This window comes from Condylura cristata, unplaced genomic scaffold (assembly GCF_000260355.1).
Source record: "Condylura cristata isolate star-nosed mole 26May11 unplaced genomic scaffold, ConCri1.0 scaffold00005, whole genome shotgun sequence".
Lineage (NCBI taxonomy): Eukaryota > Metazoa > Chordata > Mammalia > Eulipotyphla > Talpidae > Condylura > Condylura cristata.
The window spans coordinates 59,552,770-59,577,122 of record NW_004567106.1 but is presented as its reverse complement, the minus strand read 5'-3'; the positions used below and the strand labels follow the sequence as shown (position 1 = coordinate 59,577,122).

At 42.9% G+C, this 24,353-nt stretch overlaps 1 protein-coding gene across 1 annotated transcript in view; it reads right to left on the bottom strand.

Moving 5' to 3' along the window:
- Positions 1-24,353, bottom strand: part of STRIP2 (striatin interacting protein 2) — a 40,037-nt gene that overhangs the window by 9,246 nt on the left and 6,438 nt on the right. The window contains exons 4-18 of the mRNA XM_004677035.2: positions 23,288-23,422; positions 21,898-22,018; positions 21,114-21,182; positions 20,817-20,923; positions 19,979-20,106; positions 18,861-19,064; positions 17,392-17,627; positions 17,062-17,127; positions 16,298-16,361; positions 14,840-14,911; positions 12,252-12,326; positions 11,487-11,584; positions 10,965-11,091; positions 8,668-8,768; positions 5,442-5,508 (exon numbers count right to left, since the gene is read on the bottom strand). Of these exons, the coding sequence (XP_004677092.1) occupies positions 5,442-5,508; positions 8,668-8,768; positions 10,965-11,091; positions 11,487-11,584; positions 12,252-12,326; positions 14,840-14,911; positions 16,298-16,361; positions 17,062-17,127; positions 17,392-17,627; positions 18,861-19,064; positions 19,979-20,106; positions 20,817-20,923; positions 21,114-21,182; positions 21,898-22,018; positions 23,288-23,422 (1,670 nt within the window). The remainder of the gene's footprint in view (positions 1-5,441; positions 5,509-8,667; positions 8,769-10,964; positions 11,092-11,486; positions 11,585-12,251; positions 12,327-14,839; positions 14,912-16,297; positions 16,362-17,061; positions 17,128-17,391; positions 17,628-18,860; positions 19,065-19,978; positions 20,107-20,816; positions 20,924-21,113; positions 21,183-21,897; positions 22,019-23,287; positions 23,423-24,353) is intronic.

Sequence of the window (24,353 nt, the reverse complement as noted above, 5' to 3'; positions counted from 1 at the left end):
CTGAGGCTTTAAGAAGTGGTACTAAATGTTAAATCTAATGTGCACCTCAAACTTTCTCAACATTTTATTCAAGTCCTTAGTGATGACTATTACTTTCAGATTGCAAATCAGCTCTTCTCTGAGAAACAGAAATTATTAATACTGACTGGGTTGTTTTAGGATGAAATTAAGGGAATTTTATAGTCCAAGGAAAGCTAATGCTCAATGAATAGTCCAACCTCTTCTCCTTTACAGATGAAAATCCTACAGCCTACAGGAAACCTGCTCAAGATCCCTCAAAGTGAGGTGGCAAAACCAGGCCTCTGGAGTACAGACTAGTCTACTTCTTTGCTTTGAGCATCAGGTTTGCCATTCCATGTCAGTCTAACTTATTTTTTTTTTGAAACTACTCATCAAAATTTGCTGATTTTAATGCTTACTGATTGCAAATTTATAATAATAGACTTTTTTTGGGAAGATGATGCTTTAAATTATTCACTATAGTTCACATGAATGCAAATAAAGTCCTGTTTTTAGCTTAGATTTTCTTTTCCAATATCATTATAGAATAATTTCCTTATTGTATAGATCTCTTGCACCTAAGTTATTGCAAGATGGACATAGATTTAGATATAATCAGAGATAATTATGTTCTTCAGCAGAGTAAGAGGGAAGGAGGAAAGAGAAAAGAAAAATCTCAAAATCATTTGGGGAGCTTTAGCAACCTGTGTCCTGGGTAGGAACTTTAGCATGTAAAAATCACTCTGGAGTTTCTAATTACCTCTAGTATTCTTTATAGAAATAGTAATTGACAAGAAAATTGATTAAATGCTAAAAGGAAATAATGGCCATTCCTCTGTATAAATACCTCATGGGGCCTCCTCCCTGGCAATGGGTTGGGGAGTAGCACTGCAAGCTGGCTGTAGCCACTTCAGTGAGAGTTCAACCCCCAGCCCCAGAGGCGACCCGTATGGCATGGCAGACCTCTCCTGTCTTGCCTGCTTCTCCCCTCAGCAGTGTACTTGGTCGATCTGCTTGTTCTGCTCCCCACTCCGCCTCTGGTAAATCCTCTCATTGCCCCTGCATCCCTGGCCTGCACCCCAATTCTGTATGCATAAATAAATAAATCTTTAAAAAAAATACCTCATGGGGTTTATATAGAGATGGTGGGGTATTGAAACAAAGATGTTATTTAAGAAGATCACAAGTGGCTGATTAAATAATTCTTGAAAGGAATTTTAGGAGACTAATACAACATAAAGATTATATTCTAAAAAGAAAACAAAAGCCAAAGCAACAAAAAATCTGAGATACTTGGATTAGGAAGTTGAAAAACAAAACTGAGTAAGGATATGTGAAAAGATCAGGTATATAAATTTAAATGGCGTGAATATATTTTTACAGGTCTTTCTGAATATAATACAAAGCCATATTTGCAATTAAAAATTAACTTTATAATTGCACTTCCCTCCACTTAAAGGCAATGCCAAACATTTGTTTGCAAATGGCAAAGTTATACAAATTTTGCCCACTGCTCTTGCTATAAGGGTTATAAAGCTTAGCTATAAGACTCTGGATGACATTTCATCTCTATCTGGTTCCTTATCAGTAAAGGATCAGATAGGGCAAAATATTAAGAAACTTCTAATTCCCAATACTCAGTGAATCCACCCATTCTCATTCTTTCATCTTTAATCTATAGGACTCCATGAGTATCCATAAACACCCTTCTTAACATGTGATGCTATAGTTTTTAACCTTAAAAACTACATTTCTCATTCTATAAGAAAAAACCAGCATTTTGAATTTTGGATTGGCTCTGCAGCAGTGACAACATAATTACACAGAATTTCCCATATTTGGGGGCCTCAAATCTCTGTAAAACAGGAAAACAAAGGAGGATGAAATATAATCTGCCTGATTTCTCTTAGGTTAAACAAGCCTACAAAGAAGCAGACCTATACCCTTACTCTTACTTTATCATATCCTAAAGTAGTGATTTCTAAATGTTTTTTTATCACACACATCTTTCAGTAAATAATTTTGGTGTATACTTCCAAATACATGTGTGCTTACTTAAGTTAATTATAAATGCATCGTGTAATAACATTATGTACTTTCAAATATACACATATAGAAAGTAAAATGAATATTAATACATATAAAAGATCTAATATATTTTATCCCCCAAAGTATCATTTTGTACCCCCTACTTTTTAAACCACAGCTCTAAACAACCACAAGGAAGCCTAGCATTTCATAATACTTGAGGAGGCCATCTCCACTGCCTTCTCTACTGCCTTCCAGAGGCTATACCTCACTGCAACATACACATCCAATCTCTATCCTTCCCTCATGTTTGGAATTTAATTTTAAGTTACTCCTAGTCTAGTAGATTGAATGTGAACATAAACATTTGGAGTCCAGGAGCTTTAAGTTTTCAAACACCAACGGGAAGGGGAAAGTGCTCAGTACATGGGAGAAGATAGCCTACTATGGAGATAAATACTTTCATAGAATGGGATGAGTTTAGAAATTAAAGTGTCATTAACTTCTCCTTTATTTCGTGCTCCCTAAATGTGCAACTGCAACTCCAAATGAAGTTGAATTCAATTTAAATTCAGAAAACTGAGAAAATATGAATGAAGACAACGTCTGCCCAATAATTTCACTTCTAGAAAATAATCAGAGATATAGTTAAAGATTCATGTATAAAGACATTCACTTTGGAGTTATACTGAGAAAACTGAAGCACATGAAACAATGTAGAAAAGAATCACTTAAAAAAATTGGTAGTGACATAGCAGGGGGATAAAGGACCACGGGAGAAAATAATAATAATAATCATGAACAGCTATATACCAGAGACATTTTATGGGGATGGAGTGGGGAATGGGATCAAAAACGGTAGGGGGAGGGAAATGCACTAGACTATGGTGATGGCACACGGGTGATCTGGTGATGGGAAGCCCATGGAGAGTATGACTGAGATAGAAAAAGGCACAAAATGATGTAAAGATAAACTATTATATTATTTTTAAAAAATTGGTAGTGAAATACAATGTATAGCATTAGAAATTATGTTTTCAAGAATGTTTTAGAAAGGCATATGCTAAACATTTAAATTTTATTATGAATTGGAAACTATATAAAGTGTTTATTTTCTCAGATAACAAATATGTATCTCTCTCTATAAGAACAAACATAAATACAGTAAATACAGCAAAATTATGAGTGGTATGTAGATAGTATAATTGTGTATTTTTTTTCTTACAAGTATTTCCAACTTTATGCAGTAAGTATACAGTAATTTTATAATCAGGAAAAACTTGTGATGTTTAAAGAAAATCCTATGCACTTAAGTAACTAGTACATTTCTGTGTTTACAATTAGTCATCGAGCTTTAAAAAGAGATAAATAGTGCTCATAAACCTTAGTTTTTTCCCAAAATAGAAACCCTCAGTTTGTATAAACAAATGACTATATAGAGGACCTACGTGTAAGTGGAGTAAACTTCGTTACTTAAGCCCATGTTTGGGCCTAACAAAGTTTGTGTATTGTAGGGTCAAGCAAAAAAAAAAAAAAGAAAAAGAAAGAATGAAAGAAGTTACCAAGTGCAACCACCAGGTGCCACTGTTGCTTCAGAGAAAGAAAAGAAAGCCCTAGTGTGAATTTTTAAATTAAGGACATATGCTTCATTATTATTTTGGATAATAATGAAGTCTTCTAAGAGGCATAACAATCATTTCAACAATTTTATGCTTATATCCCAAAAGGTCAAATGGAATAGACAAGAAAGTATAGTTTCCAGTAATTCCTACATATAGGATTGAGAAGAGAGAACAATTGTATCATATAGATTCAGATATTCACACAAGCTGACTTCGTTTTGAATACCTAACTCATGGTAGAATTGAATGCTCTCTGTGTACTGCTGTTTCTGTGGTAATTTATTCCAACTCTGATGGCAGGGATGTATTTCTCTATCCTGGCTCTGTTATTTTGGCTCTGTAAGGTTCTGGAAATTTAACTTCTCTAATCTCATGATTGTTTTAAAGATTGAATAACATCACATATATAAACAAGATTAGACACTTAATACCTCTTTGCAGTGGTAAGAAACTCCCAGTTTCCTAGGTTTCTGAGACCACAACTAAATAAGATATGGAATCTGTGCCAGTGCTAAAAAGGGTGCTAGACTTGATGGCTCAGGGCATCGGTCTTTCTCTAATTCAGAATTTGCCACATATGAATAGATTGGGACAAGTTTCTGCAATAGTGAGCTCTCAGGTTTCTCATAACAGAACTGGGGTGTAGGCCACAGGTATGGGGCTTGTGGGGAGGTGAGAAGATTCACCACGGACAGAGTAGGGAGTAGAGCAGGTAGATTTACTGAAATACACTGCTGAGGGGCACAGCAGGTGAGACAGGAGAGGTCTGCTGTGCCATGTGGGTCAGCTCCCTGGCCAGGGATTGAACTCCATCTGTGATAGCGCTAAGACTTAACACCTAGGTCACCAGGGAGGCCCAGGTTTCTCATTTTTAAAATAGGGAGTTGTATCAAATGTCTTCCAGGTCCCCTCAATTAAAAATTGTATGGTCTTATAAAACCTGTACCACAAAAGTCACCATTCTACTTTTGCATAATACGCTTTTCTTAGGAGCTATTTCTCAGTAAAGTCGGTGGTCAAAGGGCCATGGCACACATGGATGCCATGACCAGTCATTCAGTCCTTGCCATGTACCAAGCATGGTGCTAGACTCCAGGAATATAAAAATGAAGACGACACCAGCTCGTCCAGGGAATTTATAGGCAAATGGAGAAAGAAACAATTACAATACGACAGGGTGAGGGTAGGGACTGAGGAAGACACAATGAAGTTGGTACCTGATACTCAATATGCTGTTTGTTGAGCAGTCACTTTCATAGAATTCAGAATAACCCTGAGGGATTATTTCTGCTTTTAATCTAGAGCTTTTCAGGATAAGGAAATTTCGAGATCATCCTTCTCTAGGGATACTAACTTTTGCCTTAGAGAGACATAGGCCAGGCATTTTCTGAAGTACATACTCCTGGATATTATAACTATATGGTGGAGAGAAGTGAACTGCCTGTAGCGGAACACAGAGGACCTATAATTGTTTGGTTAGACCAGAAAAGATTCTCCTACCATTTAGCACAGCTGTTAGACTCAATTTCATTCTCATTATCTTTCTAAACTCCTCAGTGTTTTTCGCTGACCCTTTTTCTTCCTTGTAAAATGCTACCCTCAGCTTTTTCAAATCTTTCTCAACTGGGTCAGCAGCTCTAAAGCCTTACTGCCTCTGTGCTCTTGCTTACACACCTTTATTGAACTGAGACTCCCAGCAGTGCATTGTGGGGTTGGAGAAGAAGTGGAAGAACAAATGCCAGCCTCTGTCACCTGGCAATTTCAAAGGCTACCAAATCCCCATCTGCTTACCAGACTCTCTGTAGTAAGCTCTGGCAAATCCTGGATGGTGCAGCCAGGATAATCCAGGACCGAGATGCTGTAAGATACAGAGATCAGGGAGAGTTTTAGGTAAATGGCAATGGCAGGGAATGGCTGTATCTGAAAGGGCAGGAGTTATTTCTCTGCAGCAAGCCACTTCTATTTCCCAAATTTTTAAGTGACCTCAGCTGAAACAGAAGTTTTGGCATCAGGCAACTCCAGCTCTAGTCTCCTCACAATCATGAGAGGAACCAACAGAGAATTCTTCCAGGTTTTGTATCTGGCAGATACAAAAGAGCAGAAAAAGAGCTTCTGTCTAGTCACCTTTCTCCTTAGTTCTCCTCCCTTATTAAAAGGAATATGTAAACTTGTGTGCATTTGTTTCTCTGCAGTTATGCGTATGCCTATGTGTATGAATATAATTGTGCACTCAGAGATGGTGCCTGAGCTTATCCCACTTAATAACAATCTGTGGCTATGAGAATGAAATGAAGCCCTCTCCTGTGTCTCTCACCAGATGTTCCTAAACACCAGAAGCTCTGGGGAATGCTCAGAGAAGCTACTCCTAAAGGAAGCTTGAGACAAAGGCAGTTTCCTGTAGCACGCCAATTTAGTAGTTTGAGAATGGTAATAACATCTGTCCCCAAATCCAGCAGTGGGAGACTACCCGGGACTAGAGGCTCTGTAATGAGCCCAGGGATTACATGAGTCAGTAGGGGAAATAAAGCCCCCCCACTATGACAGGGACACACAACAAATGCCAACTCCTTCCTCTCTTTTCTTCTTCATTGGCACAAGGCAGAATTTGTACTAGCTAATCTCTAATGTTCCTATGGTTCTCAAATTCCATAAGCTGAACTAGCACAGCTGAAAATGGATAAAGGATGTCGGCAAGGGAGTGCTATAAATAGTAAGGGCGTTGCTTGGACCTGTGGCTACATTTCAAAAGTATAAAAACTTCCAAGCAAAACACAGCAACTTATTGGGCCATAAATGTTTCCCTTTATACAAACAAACTAACAACAAACAAGAAACACAATACAAAGATAACCTTGGTAGGAGAGGAGAGGAAATGCATGAATTTGTAACGTCCTCTGGATTCACTCTTCTGGAGTGTCCCAGGATAACCAGCTCTATACTACCCCATTATGCTAGTCATTCTTGGCTGGTTTATTCACTAATCTACCCACCTTTCACTGACACAGCCCCACGGTGTCAAAAAATGGGGAAATCAAAGATGGATTCCTTCCCATTTCAGTGAATTGAATTCTAGCCGAAAAGGATGTAAATAAAGTAAGAATCCAGACTATCCAGATTGTAAGTGCCAATGGGAAACTGTGCAATAAGGTGCTGTGCTCTGGTGGGGGACAGAGGGACCATAAAGCCCACAGGTAAGCTGTAAGACCAAAAGAAGTCCTGGTCAACCTTAGCAAAAGGCCTATTCTGGCATGACCACTCTTCCACGTCTGCGGGACACTTAGTGACTGTGGGTCACTCTCCTTCCAAGCCTGCAGGTATAGGAAAGGTATCACTGTGTGCATCCCCCAACACAGGTCACGGTTGATCCAGAGAATATATAACCTGGGGTGTGAATCAGGGTGGGGTCAATTCGGTCTGAAGTGCCTGGGACATATTTAGCTCATGTGGTCATAAATCACCAAGTGGTCTAAGAAGCAGACAAAGATATTTGTGAGAGAAGAAACTGGGAGAGAGGTTTGGAGATGGAGTAGAGGGCTTCTGGGTCCCTATACCATAGACCAGGGACAAGAGCTGCATCCCTCACCTAGGCTTCTCAAGATGACATGCCTTGTTTCTGTCTAACAAACTCTCCATTTTGCGTGAGCCAGGTGCAGCTTGTTTCAGTTCTTATCACCAAGAGGCTGAGTGATGCACACAGATGTCTCACGTGGCTGTGGCTCTTAGCCAGCTCAATCTATATTTCCATTTTCCCTGGTAACCCCACTATTTTTTTAGTGGTTTTGACCTCAGTACATAGGTCTCCATTTAGTTGGGGAAAAAAATCCCTTCTCCAATTCTTTCAAATAGGATCAATGCTTATAAAAGGTCTATGATAGTCGGAGGAGAAATTATTCCCATTTTAAAGATGAAAATACTGTTGCTCAACGAAATGAAGTGTGTTTCTTAAAGCTACACACACAGCTAGCAAATGGCAGACACAGGTCAGGAATCCAGGGCTCATGACCTTAGGTTTCACCAGAGATGTGTGGGTTTTAAACTACATGAGTAAAATGCCTCTGTCAGGCAGACTTCCAGGCGGTACTGACAGCCCATGGAGGCCAAACTCCCGAGGTGCACTCCAGGGCCCCAGGTATCACAGCAGCCCTCTTCGACTTCACGAATTTTGCCTCAGGTAAAGCAGTTTTGGTAATTCTACTGATTAACTTGCTTTTGGTTCCCATGGACATAACCAACTGGGGAACAGGATATACTCTGCAACACCCTTCCACTCCCCCCCCAATCCTGACTGTGCTTGGCTGAAGGAGTGGAAAGCAATTTATGTTCACAGAGAAGCCTGTGTTCTAATCTTGCCCCTGCTATTTACTTAAGGGGTCTCACTAGCAAGTTAATCTGAGCACATCAGCTATTTTTTCTGAATTTATTTCTGGACTGGTAAAATGAGAATAAAATTTCATAATGAGTGATTAAATAATAATGTGAGTTTAAAAAATTCTTGTAATATATCTTAGCACTGCTATGGAGAGTAAACATAATGGTGAAAATATATATTTTCTAATTACAAATTGATCTAATCTACAGTAAGAGTGTTATTTACCTTTTGCTGCCATTTTTTTACACCTTATAGTTTAAAGTAGTAAAAACTAATTGATCCAACTTATGATTTATATGATCAGGTTTGGTCAGATAAAACAGGCTATTCCACAACACACATCTTCTGGATCCTTCTGCCACTGGGTTGAGATGTCATCATTGCAGTTCCATTCTTTGAATCATGTCATTTTTTTAAACTATTAAGATATGAATATCTCTGTGGAGAAGTCAAGCCATATACCCTCCCTCCCCCACCCCCCACCATCAGCTAACACTTCAAGAAAACCAAATTTAACTATGACAGCTCTAAAACTGAAGGGCTTGGGGACACCAGGAAAACAGAGAGGTTCAGGGGCAATGTAATTTTTCTCAATCTTCCCAAAATAACCTTTTAAAATGAAGGGTTATTAAAATATTAACTCCGTACCTGTTTTTGGCAGTGATATAAGACAAGATATTTTGATTGAAGAACTTCAAGATCAATGGAATGCAGTTGGCGAATACCAAATGCTGTGATACATATTCAAACTAAATTAAAAGATTGAAACAGAAAGGGCTGTTTATTCAGGGGAGAACAGAAGGCTCATATGAAAAAAAGAGAGTCAAGTACAAATCTAATATCCATTCCTAAGAATATCTACTTGTTATCAGTTTTCCTGTTTGGAAAATGGAGAGAATCATCTTCAGCCAGCCCAGTCTGCGTGGAAAGGAACCAAAACTATGTAACATAAACAAGTCAGAAAGAAAATCCCATTGCAGATAAATTGCTATGAAATTTATCCCTAAACTTAACAGGAAAGGAAGATTCCCTGAGGGGATTGTTTTCCATACCAAACCTCTGGGTCACATGTTTTGACTGTGATTGATATAACAGAGACAGGTGCATCTTACTCCAGGCAGCGGCAGCAGGATGCACAGCACACACAGGAACCAGCTGAAACACTGGACGGTGTGCTCCAGCAGAGGCTGGTCACTGCGTTATCCCCAGAACTTAGAATATCAGTATCTTAGTGACAGAATCACCAAAAGCCCTTCAATCCAAGATCTCTTTGGTGGATGAAACACCAGAATATAGGAGCTCCGTTTTGCTGTTTTGAATCTGGATGGGGTGTGTATCCAGGAAGACCTAGTGGGGGGCAATGTCATGGAGTTGTGTCACCTGGAAGTTGCCCACAATTCAGTGAGGAGTATCAGATACAGTCTAACTCCACATCTGGAACCTACACTGCAGGGACAGTGGAGAAATTGGGTTGAAAAAGCCAAGGATTGGGTTTCATCTCCTATAGCTCTTCCTGATCACCCAGAAATAGCCATGGTGTGTAATTGGAGGCTGGTAGTCAGCCTATGCTGCTCAAAATATTGTCATTGGCAGCTGACCCAGGGTATTTCCCACATCTCTAGATGGAGAAGCCAATGGAGACCCACTATCAAGTGAAGTGATGGAAAACTTTTTTCAGTTTGAGGTGTATCTGTGGCCTTGTCAGGACTTACTGAAACTGATACACACCGGCAAGGCCCATAATGCCATCCACCTGCCTGGCTGTTGATCCACATACTGCCCACCAGAGCAGGCAGTAACACACTCACAGTCCCCAGTTCTTTCTAATGGGAACGCTATTTCCTACCCACCCTTTCCACTCCCCGACCTGCAACTGCTCAGCAGACATGTCAACCCCACAAATACCACAATATTCTCAAAGATGTCTTTGAACATACTAAAAGTTGAGAAGGGGCAGTGTCTGTGAGGGGATGAGAAATTTCCCTTTGGGTTCACCACAGAGAATATCCATTCACTCCATATCTTGGCGATGCTACCAGACCAAATCCAAACTGTTAAGTTTGCCAAACAACGCCTTCATGGAGAAGCAAGTTAATTAGCCTCAGTTTCCTCATCTATAAAACAGGGGTACTACTGTTTTAATAGGGTTGAAAATAAAATGAGATCCCACACAAGGTTGAGAGTCCCTGGCACAGAGGTGCTATCACATGCATTATGATCTGCTCTCTGCTTCAAGTATCGCCAGGCTTCCCCCATTTCCTTGGCAGAACTCCAGGAAACAGTTAATCAGTTTCCAAAGGGAATGCTCTCTCCCCTCTGCACTTTCACAAATTAGCTATTCTGCTTGATATGCTTCCTTTTCTGACAACTCCCATATCCTGGCTAACATCTGTTTCTCTAGGATTCAGGTTAGAAGTCACCTCTTCTCTAACTCAGTTCAGATTAGGGGTTTCCATAGCAGCCAGTGTTTAGCTGGATCATAGCACTTATCACCCTAACTGACTATTTATATAACTGTATTCTTTATAAGACTTCAAAGCCCTTAAAAGCCAGAACTGTGCTTTCTTCAGACTTGGATCTTGATATTAGAAAAGTGCTTCATATACAGAAAATTATACACCTCCCTCTTGGTGGAATTCCTAGAGTTCTGTTTCCCACTGTTTAAAAACTGGCTAAGCATGTTCACAAGAGGTTAAAGATTCCAGTGTACAAGCTGGGGATAATGTTCAAAGGACACAGCCATCTGTTCCTCTCTAGGCCAGTTTTCATGTCCCAATCTCTATCTCTACCTCAAGCTTGTGCAACAGTTATCTGGACCCCCTGAGACAAAGAAAAGGTTCCAAAATGCTCAGATGGACTACAAGGAGGATCCTTGCATGCCTCCTTTGGTGGATGGGATCTGGAGAACACCCAAGACCCATGGAGAAGTGCTCTTGGCTTCCCACCTGGTACACATGGTTCAGTTTGAAGTGTTTGAGGAGTAGCAAGAGCAAGGCAGAGATACTCTTCACAATGATCTCCTTGTGTCTGTTCACATCAATGCCCAGTTTCATGCTCTGGAGAACAGTGATGCTGCAACGGAGAGAGGAAGAGTCAGTGCAGAGGGTGACTTTAGAGGGAGGTCTACAGGACCTCTGTGCTAAGGAAGCCTCCAGTGCTCTCACTTTTGAGCCTGTTTAAAGGAAAGTCCTCTTTGCTCTCTCCCTCTTTTGGCAAGTTCATCCCATGGCAATGTTCAACCACTTACCTGGGCAGCCAGTCATTGGCATGGATATCACCCTGCAGGCCCTCAGTTCTGGGCTGAGAAGAGCACAACAGAGAGTACCTGTTGTGGAAAGGGGCTGCTGGTGGGGGAGGGGAGAGCTTTTTAGAGACAATCTCTGAGTTACCAAGGTCGTGTGGGAACTAGAAAGACTCTGCAGACAAGACAGCTAATACTCGGTAGCTGCCCTGATTGAAGCACTCACGGCATCTCCTCAGGCAGGACATCTGCCAGGATGTTGATAGAGTCTGTCTTAGCTTTGGAGGTGGGGGCTGCAGCCAGCAAAATTTTAAGAAGAGCAATCTAGAAGTAAAAAATGAAGAAATCCATCCCTATCCACCCGATCCATCCACTCAGCAAGACCATTTTCCCACACTTCCACAGCCCTAACAGAAGTGTCTTAAAGCCTTCCTCTAAGTTCTCCCTTAGTGATCAAATGTCCCCAGCCCCCAGAGTGACAAACAGGTGCCCAGTTCTAAGAGGCTTGCCTCTGAGGCAAAGGGAGGACCCAGAAGGGAGTGCATGGCCTGTTCTACTTTAAAATAGCTCTTTTCAGTTCCCCAAAGAGGAAGACGGATGGCACAGAGTGAGTGAAGCAATGTCTAGAAATAAGGTGGGAAGTAGGTCAGCAAGACCTCAACCCCCCATCCCTCTTCTTCTAAAGTCCCAACCATCAGCAGCCTCACCACTCTCAGCCTGAGGTCATCTAGGACATGCTAGATCTCCTGCAATTAGGGGAGGGCCCAATGCATCCTGCAGCAACCCTACCATATTCCCATGCCTCCCAAAGAACTTGGGAGAACAGCCCCTTTGAGGGAAGCCCTCATAGGAAGGCCAGAAATCTGTGTCAGAGAGTACCCTTCCTGAGAGGCAATGATGCAGGAAACAAAAATAACGGATAGCTTAACTGAAATGGCTTTCACCAGGCTCTTTCTTATAGCAGAGGGGGCAGCCCTCGACCTCTCCTTACCATGTACTGAGGGAGGCTATAGAGCATGCCCTGGTAGAGGATTTCACATGGTGTCTCTGGCACGACTTCTTCCCCCTACAGCAGGAAACACAAGGTTTGACAAGATCATTTTCCACTTGAACAAAGCTACCTTTCCTTGGTTATGACAGGTGACATAAAAAGAGCAGAGCTATGAATCAGACCTAGGTTCCTATCCCAGTTGTATAAATGATTCATTCTTTGACCTTGGCTAAGTTATTTCCCTTTCTGGGTTCTCACTTCATCAATCAGTGAGCTGCCTGATTGCCTCTGAGGCTCTTCTAGTCCTGACAATCTATGATTCTGATTTCCTATTATCTGGAATCAATTCACAATTCTTCATTCCATGTCACATGCTAGAACAGGAGTCAAAATTCCCACCAAGGAGTTGGCTCAGACCACTGCTTTGCTGGACACACATGGGCTTAACCCAGGCTGTAGGTATGTCTGAGACACTGGAACAAACACGGTACAGATGTATTTCCATAATGTCACTCTTAGGCGCTCTAGAATGCTCTGAAGCCAGGAAAGACAGGCAAATGACTCAATAAGAGTAATAACATGGGAGCTGGCCCAAAGAGGCAGGAAGCAGAATGCATTGGAAGCTTTTAGCTGGAAACTATTTTATTTCCTTTTCCATTAGTCCCTTCTGTATTCCTTCCTCCTCTCTGCCAGGCCACCTCATGCACAACTGTTGTCCCTTTGATGACCCCACGTAAGCCTTTTATCAGAGTGTGGAGGAAGAGGCCTCGGGCTCAAAAGCCTACTCAGGCCCCGTCATCTTTGGCCTAGATAGTCACTCTTCCCCCAGAGTCTTTCTACTACAGGCCAAGGGTGCTTCCTGCAGTAGGAAGAAGTAACCAGGCCCCTTCCATCCCACACAACTCAGCTGCTGCTTAAATGAACGTTAGTTTTTAAATGGACATCCTGTAAAGCCTGGCAGTCTCTGCACGCTTGCCTTCCCACATTCAAAAAGACCCGCTGCATACTGCTCTCTTCTCTCACCTATGCCTTGTCCCTCAGCCCCTCAGAGCTGCTGCTGGCCCTGCCTTACACTTCATGGAGAAATCAGAAGCAATCAGACAGGCACACCCTCATCTTCTCAACAGCAAATCTACCAGAGCTTCTCTCTCTCCACTTAATCTGCAGCATTTGACACAACTGATTCCACCTTTCTTCATGAAAGATTCTTTTTTAACTTTTATGGAATTATGTCAGTTTCCTCCCACTTCAATTTTTTTCTCCTTTCATGACTCATCCCACCTCGGAATATTGGTGTGTCCCAAGGCTTTGTCCTGTATTACAACTAATTCACTATCTTAGCCAGTTCTATACCTTTTGAAATTATCTATAAGCCAACAGTCCCCAAATTCACTTCTCAAGGCCATTCCTCTCTAATTCTAGATCCATGTATATAATTATTTGATGGCATGTGTGTTTAATGGATATCTAAAACTCTATATGATAATGGGCCTCTCTGGTGGTCAAGGGGTTAAGTCTCAGCACTGTGGCCTGAGTTTGATCCCTAGCGAGGGAGCTGACCCACATATGGCACAGCAGACCTCTCCTGTCTTGCCCACTGCTGCCATTAGCAGAGTATTTCAAACAATCCACCTGTTCTGTTCCCCACTTTGTCTCTGGTGAATCCTTTCAGCCCCCATAACTCTAGTCTGCACCCCAGTTCTTCTATGCTAAAAATAAATAAATATCATTTTAAAACAATTGTTTAAAAAAAGAAAATAAAAAATATTACCAAAACAGATTTTCTGATAAAACAGAACTCCCTATCTTGGTAAATGGCATTTATTTTTTATTGCTCTTTATCCACATCCAGATGAACTGCAAATCTCGTCAGTTGTGCATCCAAAACAGAATCTTAATATAACCGCTTTTCACTACCTTTATAGTTACTACCCACTGCCATCATCTCTCCCTTTGATTATTAATAGATTTTCCTAACCGATCTTCCTATTTTCACTCTCCCTTGGTCCAGTCTTTACAAGTAACCAATGGCTTTTTAAAAGGTAAATCATGTCATTCCCTATTTAAAATTTCAAAAGACTTCCTTTTGCACCATGAATCAACTTCAAGTTCCCTATCTTGCTTACAGGTTCTGCGTAGGGCCCCAGATCACTTCTGACTCCACTTTGTACACCTTGCCACACTGGTCTGCCTGTGTTTGCTACCTCTTAACACCCTGAGCTTGCTCTCACCTTGTTGAGGCTATTTCCTCTGCTTGGAATCTTTCCTGTGATGTTCTTACAGTGAGCTCCCTGTTGGCTTGTTACCTTTCCAGAAGTCTACCTATCTTGTGTGCCCAATCTAAGGGAGTCTACCACGTGACAAATACCTCTACCATGTCATCCTGTTCTTCATTATATCTCCCATCCTCTGATAGTCTTCCACTTCCTTATTGAGTTGTAGAGCTCCCAATTTTAAAGTTTCATGAAACTAGAGAGTTTTGTCTTGCCTGGCACACAGTGAGAACCCAACAGCATGACACAAGCTCTGTGACAGCACTGCAGACAGATTTCCTCGCCTTCCTCCTGTGGAGGAGCCCCTTGACTTACCAAAGACATCGGGCACTTCTCCAGTTCCTCCTCATTCTTGATCTGAACATCTGCGATGGAGATGTACTTATGCTAGGGAAGACAAGACATCAACAAGGGGCTGAGGGCTTCAATGACATATGTACCTACCACTTGCTTAACTTCTCCTATAAGGATATGTCTGTTTATGAGTCTCTCACCCTGAATAAACTAAAGACTCTAAAAAAAAGCGGTAGTCTTACTTACTTTTGCATCCTTAACATCAAGTGAAATGCTTAGAAACATTGTTTATGTTTATTCCATGTTTCCATATTTGTCCAGGAGCAGCAAATAACTAAACATTTACCTTTAACCAAAGTATAAGGAGAAACTAAATACAGGTCCTTGTACCTGAGAATTCTTGGGCTACTGCCCTAAGGATTTTGCTGCAATTGCATGTGTGTAGAGTGAGGTTCATAAGGTGGGGAAGGGGTCAAGGTCGGCCCAATATGTTAGCTGTAGAGCAGACTGCTACTGAACACTGAGCTTTTACAAGCAAATGGCCTTACCAAAAAAGATGTGAAAAAAGGAAGCAAGGAGTGGGAAGTTGTGGTGTGGTAGGGGTTGGGGGGCAGAATGCGAAGAAAGAACTTCTCATCTATCTGAATGTAGGAAATTAGGTAAATAGAGATAGAGACGTACTTCTTTTCTTTGGCCAAATCACTTGCAGCAGAAATGTAGAATGGTAGGTTTACAATGTGTCTGGTGAAAAAAGTCCCACTGTTACAGGGCAGGAAGAGAGATACCCCTGAGCCCCCAAACTTGCCTGCTCTAAACAGGTTGTGCCATCTGCCCCATCAAGACAAAACATCTAAGAACTTTAATGGAAAGAACTTTAATACAATCAATGTGCAATAGAGCAAACATAAAGAATATAGTTTCTAAATCAAACACCCAAAGTTACCCATCCCCTCATGGGTAAAAGTCCACCCAAGTGGGACTGACCCAGGCAAGGTCTGAAAGCTGCCACAAGTCTAAAGCACCTTCTGGAGGGGACCCATAGAAAAGGGTCAGAAATGGCCAGACAAGTTTGGGAGGAAAAGAGCAAAATCAAAATCAAGATAACCACTGCTATAGTCAAACCTCCCCATGGGTCTCTTGCCCACATCTGTTTCAACTAGTCCAGGACCAAGAAGAAGCAAGTACAGTTTCTTCACATGCCTCTCTGCTCCATGTGCTCTGCCCAACATGTCTGCTTTTATATCCAAAACTCCAAAATGTCTGATTATTCTGCCCTCAGGTCCTAGCAGTCTTCCCTTTGGTGTTGCTGGAATTTGTAGTTTCAGTGTCTGGAGTTGGGGTGGAGTCCACAAAACCTGAATCTGTAAAGTTTGTTCAGGACATCCTGTCCCCCTAACACCACCAAGACCTAGGCCCCGGATAATCCAACTGGCCCTAATAGTTCTCTATCCCTAAAGACCTAGAGCCCACCCTGGTTACCTGCTTTAGGGTCTTCACACTCTCATGGATAGGCCTGGGTAATCCAACCAAGGTATCTGTGTCCCTGTGGCATGGGAGAAATACCAGACCTTAAGTTCACAAGAAGAGAGCACTATTAGCACTCCCTAGGGCCACATAGGCCATCTCATTTTCAGCATCTGATCTTTCTTTGAAAGTTTCCAGGTTCCCCATCATTGCCTCAGGGCGTGCGCGCGCACACACACACACACACACACACAATAATGGCACACAGAAATGTTCCTGAAATTTTGGAATTGTGTAGTCTTTTGGGAACTCATTTTGTCTGGGGGTGACAAAAATGGTCACCCCCACAAAAGGGCATTAGCCTTTTTTACTTTTGACAGTGAAACACCAGTAATGCTTTTTAGGGAGGTTTTGCAGTGGTCAGTGGGAAGGAAGATGGGGGAACTGGATCTGACATGTTTTCTTCTCAGAATTTGGCAGTTGAGCAGGAAGGGCCCCTAGGACCATCTTATCCAGCACACTTAAGAGAGAACTAAAATCTAAGAGGAACATGATTTGTTGATCAAAACATTAGAGTTCTTCAGCTAAAACATAGCTCTTTTAGGAAACGGGGAGGAAAAATTCATGGAAAGAATCCAAAGTAGTCACTGGGAGTTGCCTATAGCCCAGTGGCTCTAAGGTGCATGGTGACCACCAGGCAGTGCCTGTCCCCCAGAGCCACCTGTTCCTCTGCTCCCCTAAGAAACACGCCATAGCCATTCTGACCACCAATCACTTACTGGCCCAGAGTGAATCCGATGAACTTGTTCCTGCTTATCTCCAAGAAATGTTCAATGTCCTTCTGTCTGAGAGGATAGTGGAGAGATGAATCCCAGAGAAGGGAAGAAAAGCAAACCTTGAGAGAGCAAAGCTTTCTGGGTTCTTACCCTTCCAATGGAGCAGTGAGGGCTGGAACAATGGGGCAAGACAGCAACCAACAGAGGGCACTTGACTAAGTAGTTCAGGCTCGCAGCCCAGCTTATTGAGCTTTGAGTACACGGAACAATGCACCCTGAACGGTCAGTGACTGGAACCCCAAAACTTAAGATCCCTGGGGCTATCAAACCTACCTGACCTTTGGCGCCCAGGGTAGGCCTTTGGGAAAGGCCACCCGCTCAGCACAGAGGGGCGCCTGAGATGGTGGAGGTGGCACCAGAGGGTCCTGCTCTAGCAGGTCCAACTCTCCATCCAAAGTTCTTTCTCCATCGCCAGCAGACTCCTCTTCCTCCTCTGTGGTGGGTTCCTCAGTCTTAAAGAGATCTCTTTCATTGTAGATGTCCAGACTGTCTTGCTTAGTGAGGAGTTGCTGGAGGGGAGGGTAGAGAAGAAGAGGAGAGTGCGCAGCATCTCACCTTCAACATCCTTAACTGAGGCCACCCCCTATCCTCAGGACTTCAGGGAACACGGATTAAAAACCCAGCTCTTGTGAGAATACTGCCTTCCCCACCTCAGCCTTAAAGACCCACCAGGCTCGATGCCAGGACGAGCAGCTCTCAGGCAACAGGCCAGTGGCTGGGGAACAGAGCACAGCTAATCTCAAAGTCATAGTTACTTAGTTTTCAAAAAGCACTGATGCCTTTTTTTTTTTTGCTAGCACTTTTCTTCCTAATTATGCTCTGCTTAGGTGAACATTCAATTAGTTTGCCTTCTGTGAGCATATGCCAGCTGGCTGAGTGAGGAAGAGGAGGGCAGAGGCTTGCTGCTAAGCAGAGGGAAATAAGCTAGGAATTTAAATCTTGTCACAGAAAGAAAAAAAAAACATTGGACAGAAATAGGCCAAAAAGTTAACAGTGACTGCCTCTGGTTGTTAAACTGGTGGGTGATTTTTTTTTTCTCCGTTCTTCACAGTTTTATATTTGTTCCAAATTGTCTACAATGAGTAAGCACCACTTTATAAAAAGTTTAAAAAAATCACATTGCAGATAATGTGGACTGCATTGTATAAAAGTCACACTGCAGGTCATGTACATTAGAGAGTTGACTATCTGGCCCTGTCACCTTAACTGAACTCAGGTAGATCAGGCATGTAAGTTCATGAGGCCATGGTCAGGTCTCAGTGACTCATCATTCTGGCTTTTGCAGGGATGCAGGCTATACCTAGCTTACCCAGATGCCTTGTAAATGCAAGTCTCTGATGCTAGGACCATACAAGAGCATGGGTGGCTAAGCGTAAACTGTTGCTGCCAAGAAGATCATAAAAAAGGTACACAGATTTTCTGGGAGTCCTCTTCAGGTGCTCTAGGCCCCTATCCCCGTAATTATACCTTAACTATTGTTCAGGATGCTAAGGAACTCCAGTCACTGAACATCTATGATCTTGTAGCCAGACATGGATCCATGATATGAGATCACACTGTGCTACCATGACAGCCCACGAGCCTGTCAGGGTTGGGGTACAGAAGTCTAAGTACAGACTCCAAGTTTTAGGTTGGTCAGAGAGCTGGGTCATTTAGTGCCCTTTCTAACACATCCTGAGGAGATTAGAACCGTGGTTTTTTTTGTCAGTCATGCCAAAACACCACTATGATTTAATCCATACCCTTCGAGAACCACGGCGGCCTCGTAGCTTGGAGGGTGGTGGTGCCAGCTGAGACTCCCCCAGGTCAAGAGTGTAAGAGGGTGGGGAGGCAGCACGCATGCTCTTCACCACCTGGATACTGTCCTCAGCCAGAGGAGGCAAGCCCAATTCTGCCCGCTTCTTCACTTTGAGAGCCTGCAGATGTTCAAATCCACCGAGGGTAAACTAAGGGGGGGAGAGAAAAGGGGCAGAAAAGAAAGGAAGGGAGGGAAGTCAGAGAGAGCAGGGTCAGGGAAACATAGATGGAGAAAGGAAGACCCAAAACCCCCTGTCTCTTTGGACCCACTTCTTAATTAGGAAGTAATAAGACAGGAAGGGGGAAATGTGGTATTATCCCCAAATGGAGCACAGGGGCCAAGATAAAGCATTATTTGCTGACCCAGAGTTGGAAACATCACCAGGAATTAGGAAAGACACTCCCGGGAACCTTCACTGAAAAAACAGGAAACTATTATGTTCCTCTGTTAAGAGGCACATCAGATACATAAACCCCCAGACACTCAATTTTTCCCCATAGTTAGGAGACCTGCTCTAGAGGGCATCTGTTCAGAGAAGTGGGGTGGGCGTCAGAGATAAAAGATCAGGTTGAATAATCAGTAACAAAGCTGTGACCATACACCTTTGAGGACTTCTTTTTTTTTTTCTCCCCTCCCCCCTCTTTTAGGACTTCATCTTTTCAAAGCAAATTATTTAGTGGAGTGTAGGCACTAATTCCCATATTTTACACTAGTTAGAGAGACTGAGACAAAGAGAGCTGCCCAAATTCCTCAGTGTCATCAGAGGTCAGATCTTCCGATTTTCAGTGACCATCTTTTCTGCAAAACATCAGCTCTGTCAAGGGGTAGGCTCAATAATAACCTGACTGATGAGCGGAATTTCTCATCAGAAGCAGGCAATCCAACACAGAAACGTGCTCTGACAGAGAACATCTGATTTCTCTAGGACAGCCTTGTTGCCTCTTCATTGGTTAACACACACCGTCTGCCTATTTCCCTTCTCATGGAATCAGACTAGAAGAAATTGCAGTGGTAGAGGGCACTGCTGATATGAGATAGGAGTGGGGAGAATCAGCCACTCACCATGACCACCTTCCAGAGCAGAAGCAGGACCTTCTTTATAGGGAAATGCGGGGCTAGGCCACTGCAGAACTTGGTAACCATGGAGAAGAGCAGAAGGGCAAAAGGTTCCTCATTATGCATGGAGAAGCCTGGATATGGAGAGGCAAGTGAGGAAGTGATGATGAGGCCACTGAAATTCTAACCCTGTAATCCTGATTCTGAACACACTGAGGAAGAAATTTACCTCCCTTTTGAGTAGAATTCTAATATCTGGTCCTAGAGAAAGCGGCCTAGAGACGCCCCCAGAGAGCAGCCCCTCAAGAGAAGGAAGGGAGGCCATGGAGGTAAAACAGAGCTCTCAAAGCATGGGAACAGATGTCAAATTAATAGTAACAGTAATTAAAATTAGCTTTTTGGCTGCAGGACTGAATGCTTTTTGTATATCATACCTCATCCATGCACAACAATGACTAGATTTTTAAAATCACTGTGCAATGGTAATACCAATGTACATTAAACAGTGTTTGATTTTCAAGGTGATTCAACTCATTTTTTCCAGTAGAATTCCTGATGGGATGGGAAAGGGTCGGTTATCCTCTTTTACAACCAAGGCAACCCATGCATAGAAGAGACACATGAATGAAATACTAATGGTGCTAGTTCACAGACACAGGGAGTAATTAGGCCAGGTCCTCATGTCTGCCACCTGGTATGTCTGTCCTAAAAGAAAGGATGTGAATTATAACAAAAAAGTGTGGGGGGCAGTGCTGGGGGCATGTCTGCTTCTCCTAGGCAGATGCTATGCTTCCCCTCACCATCAGCACTCCATTTTCACCTCTCCTTAAGTGTCACTTCTTACTTAATTCAGTGCGGAAGGTCTCCCGAGCTGTTCTCCACCCGCAGGAGTCTGTCTCTCGCTCCAGGCGGATATTTTCCACCATGAGGTACATGACACTCAGCAGCACCCTGGAATTACAGAAGGATCCTAAGAGATTCCCAGGGCAGTTCCCAGTCTGTAGTCAGAGACCTTACGAAATCTATGGGAGCCCAACGCAGGGAAATTAGCAACTTCTAGTGGTCTGGGTGGGTCTGGGATATTGGTAAAGGGTACCCCTTTGCTTGCCAACTGCCCCATTCTGTGGCTAGCTCCACTCACCGGAGTTCTGTGCTATCAGCAATAGAGATGGCTGGTTTCCGAAGAGCACTGCTACAAGCCTGGCTGTTGCTGCCATGAGAAGGGAGAGATGGGAACCCATAAGGCTCCTCACTCCCCGTGTTACTGCTCATCAAACACAAACATGCATACCTGTCATTTCCTGGAAAGAAATTAGTCTAAGATAAAGGAGTCCAGAGAATTATTTTGCCACCCCAGCCAGGCTGTGGTGAAGGTGAGTAAGGAAAGGGTGTGTGGTGTCTACTCCTTGTGTGATAATATTATGCCTAGTACAGTGCTGGATACAAAATAGGTGCTTGTCAAAATCTTATGATTAATAGATTTATTCTGTCCTGGGTGATAGATATGAGGTAAAACACTAAGTCACAGAGAAGGCAAACTTTATGAGGGAAAGAATTGAGCAGAGTACAAGAATTGTTCTTTTCCCTTTCAGGGGAAAGAACAGATTCCAGAGGTTTGGAATTCCACAGTAGGCTGAGCTGAGAAGGTGTTTTGAATAAAATGGGAACCCACCCAGGATAGGCCCCTGAAGCCCAGGATTGAAACTGTAAATGGAACAGATGTTGCTGCTGAGCCCAACCTCAGAGAGGAAGACAGAATATCAGAGAGGCCAGATAGCTGGGAAGGAACTGTCTGTGAGGTCTGGGTTGAAGTATGGGAGACCCAGCTCACCACAGGTCTCCCCAGTGAGGGAAACAGCATAGAACATGAGACACCCTTCAAGGAAGATGAATGTCTAGGTCAGCCCTCCCCTAAGGCTTCTCACTCGATTTCCATGTGGAGTAGCTCCAGGAAGGCTGAGAAGGTCCCCATCTGATAGAGCAGGAAGCAGTTGTACCTGGACCAGTGTAGCACATCGACCTCTGAATCACATTCTCCAAAAGTGCCTAAGGAATCAGACAGTGCCATGGGGTTGAGGGGAAGAGGACAACCCAATTCTTGCCACAATCTTAATACTATCTCCCAATCATGCCTTGCAGTTAGACCGATGAAGTTGGGGCAAGCATTCCCCTAAAACTTCCTGGAATAAGTCAGGGGGAAAGAGAGGCAGTCTTCACTGTGTTCATCAGCAGCCTCTCTAAATTTGAGTTCCCTGAGAAACATTATATTAAAGTACAAGTTTTATTTAGGAGATGATACCAGGAACCACCAGTGGAGATGTAGGAAAATGAGACAGGCAAGAGACAGGGAAGAGAAGGCATCTAAGAGCTTAGTTCTAGAGAAGGCAGTTGTGGGAAATAGCATACAACACAACTCGGAATTCTCTCACCCAAGAGGGGTGAGGTAGTTAAACTATTCATCTACTAACAACTCCCATAAGTCTCAGTGAAGAGTGTTGCTGGGCTAGGGGAGCACATCAATTCCCCACCACTTCCTGGCTGCCCTTAGGTGAGCTGCTGAGAATGCCCGCAGGTGAAAAGATGATATTGGAAGTTGGCCAGAGACCCAGACCCAAGAGATGGGTGAGCACTGCCTTGGCTGCTATAGTCTTCCATTCACTCAGTGTCTATCCTCTTCCCTTCCATCTTTGACTTTTTCTTTTATAGTTTTTTTAGCTCCCAGCTAAGCTAGTTCCTTTGACTAATAGTTTTCTTATTTTTTATTTCAGGGCTTATTTTCACCATGCCAGCTAAACCATCTCATTTCTCTTAACACCTGGCCAACAAGTCTGTTTTGGGAAGCTTCTCCCAATTAACCTCACTGAGATCTAATCACCCCCAAATTACTCACAGCATCCACACCTGCTGCTATGCTGACTTGAACCTGCTAAAAACCAATGAGGGACAAAGTAGAGGATCCATATGGGTGTGTGTCTATGGTCTCAGTGCTGGGGCCAGCCTATAGGGATTAAAAAAAAATCCACCTTCCTACTCAGCTGGTGGTACGCTGCCAGCTCTGGGTACATTGTCTCTCTTGCTTTTTTCCACATGTGAAAAAATTACAGTTCAGGTTAAGGGCAAAAATACCTAAAAGAATCCTGGCATGCCTGCTAAGATAAAAGCTAACCCCAAGGGATCACCATCTCGTCATCTTCTTTACAAACACCAAATTATTCTTATCACAAGACAAATTCTGTCCTTGGGAAGCAGGGACCTTATTTTCCCATGCTAGGACCATTTTGTTCCCTAAATTCCACTCCTCTCAAGTTACCTCACCTTGAGCCAGGTAGAGAACAGCCCTGGCTACCTTCAGTCGCTGCTCCCTACTGATCACCTCTAGCCGGTCCAGGAGTCCCATTACATAGGCTTTTTGAGCATCTTCTTCCAATTCCAGCCACTCCTTGCCTTGTACTGTGGACAGAACATCATACACATATGATCTCTTGAAAGGTTCCTGATAACACGTATCTCATATCTCAACTGCAACAAATTCTTCTTTTCTAAAGCTTTCCTTATTTAACTCAGGAAGATTAAGAGCTGACAGAAGGACTCAAATGTTCAGCTCACCTGAACCTACTCTGCTACCTCATCTTCCTCCATATCTTCTCTGTCTTCTACATCCCATCCAGCTTATACACTCTCCTCTTCCTTTTCAAATGGTTACATTTCCCTACATATCCAATTCCAGTCCTTCTTACAGGCCCAAAATTACCTCTTTCCCAATCTTATAGAAGCAATTCAAAACCATCTTTCTCACTAAAGCTCTAGCCAGAAGGTTTGTGTCCCCTAAGATGTTCTTTTACCTCTCTTATGACAATTGTTATTTTCCTCTTGACCTTAGCTAGGTTTATGATGTATGTGTGTGTGTGTGTGTGTATACATATATATATATACACACCTCTGCTACTGGTTTATCACCTCTTTGAAGATACTGTAAATCCACCTTCACCTCTAATTCCTGAATCTTTGACACAAAACATGTTCTCACTACACATTTGTTGAGCTGAAAATGGAATTATTACTAAGCAAGGAAAAGGAGGTTCAAGAGGGTCACAACTGGGTACATGAAATTATTGTTAGCTGTCACTGGGAGTAAGGCAGATTTGGAGGCAGGGGTTGAACATTAAGTCAAGGGCTTGACTAGACACAGGGATCTATCAGCAGTAGGCCACCAGCCCAGCCCCACCTCACCATGCCTCTGTTCTCTTGGTGCTTTATATCAGGGAATGGGACTCAGCCCAGGCTTCTCTTGCTTCTACTCCATGGCTACTCCACTGGAGATATAGGAAAGTCTACCCCATATGAAAGAAGGGGTGAGGGGGTAGAGAAGCCATATGGTTAT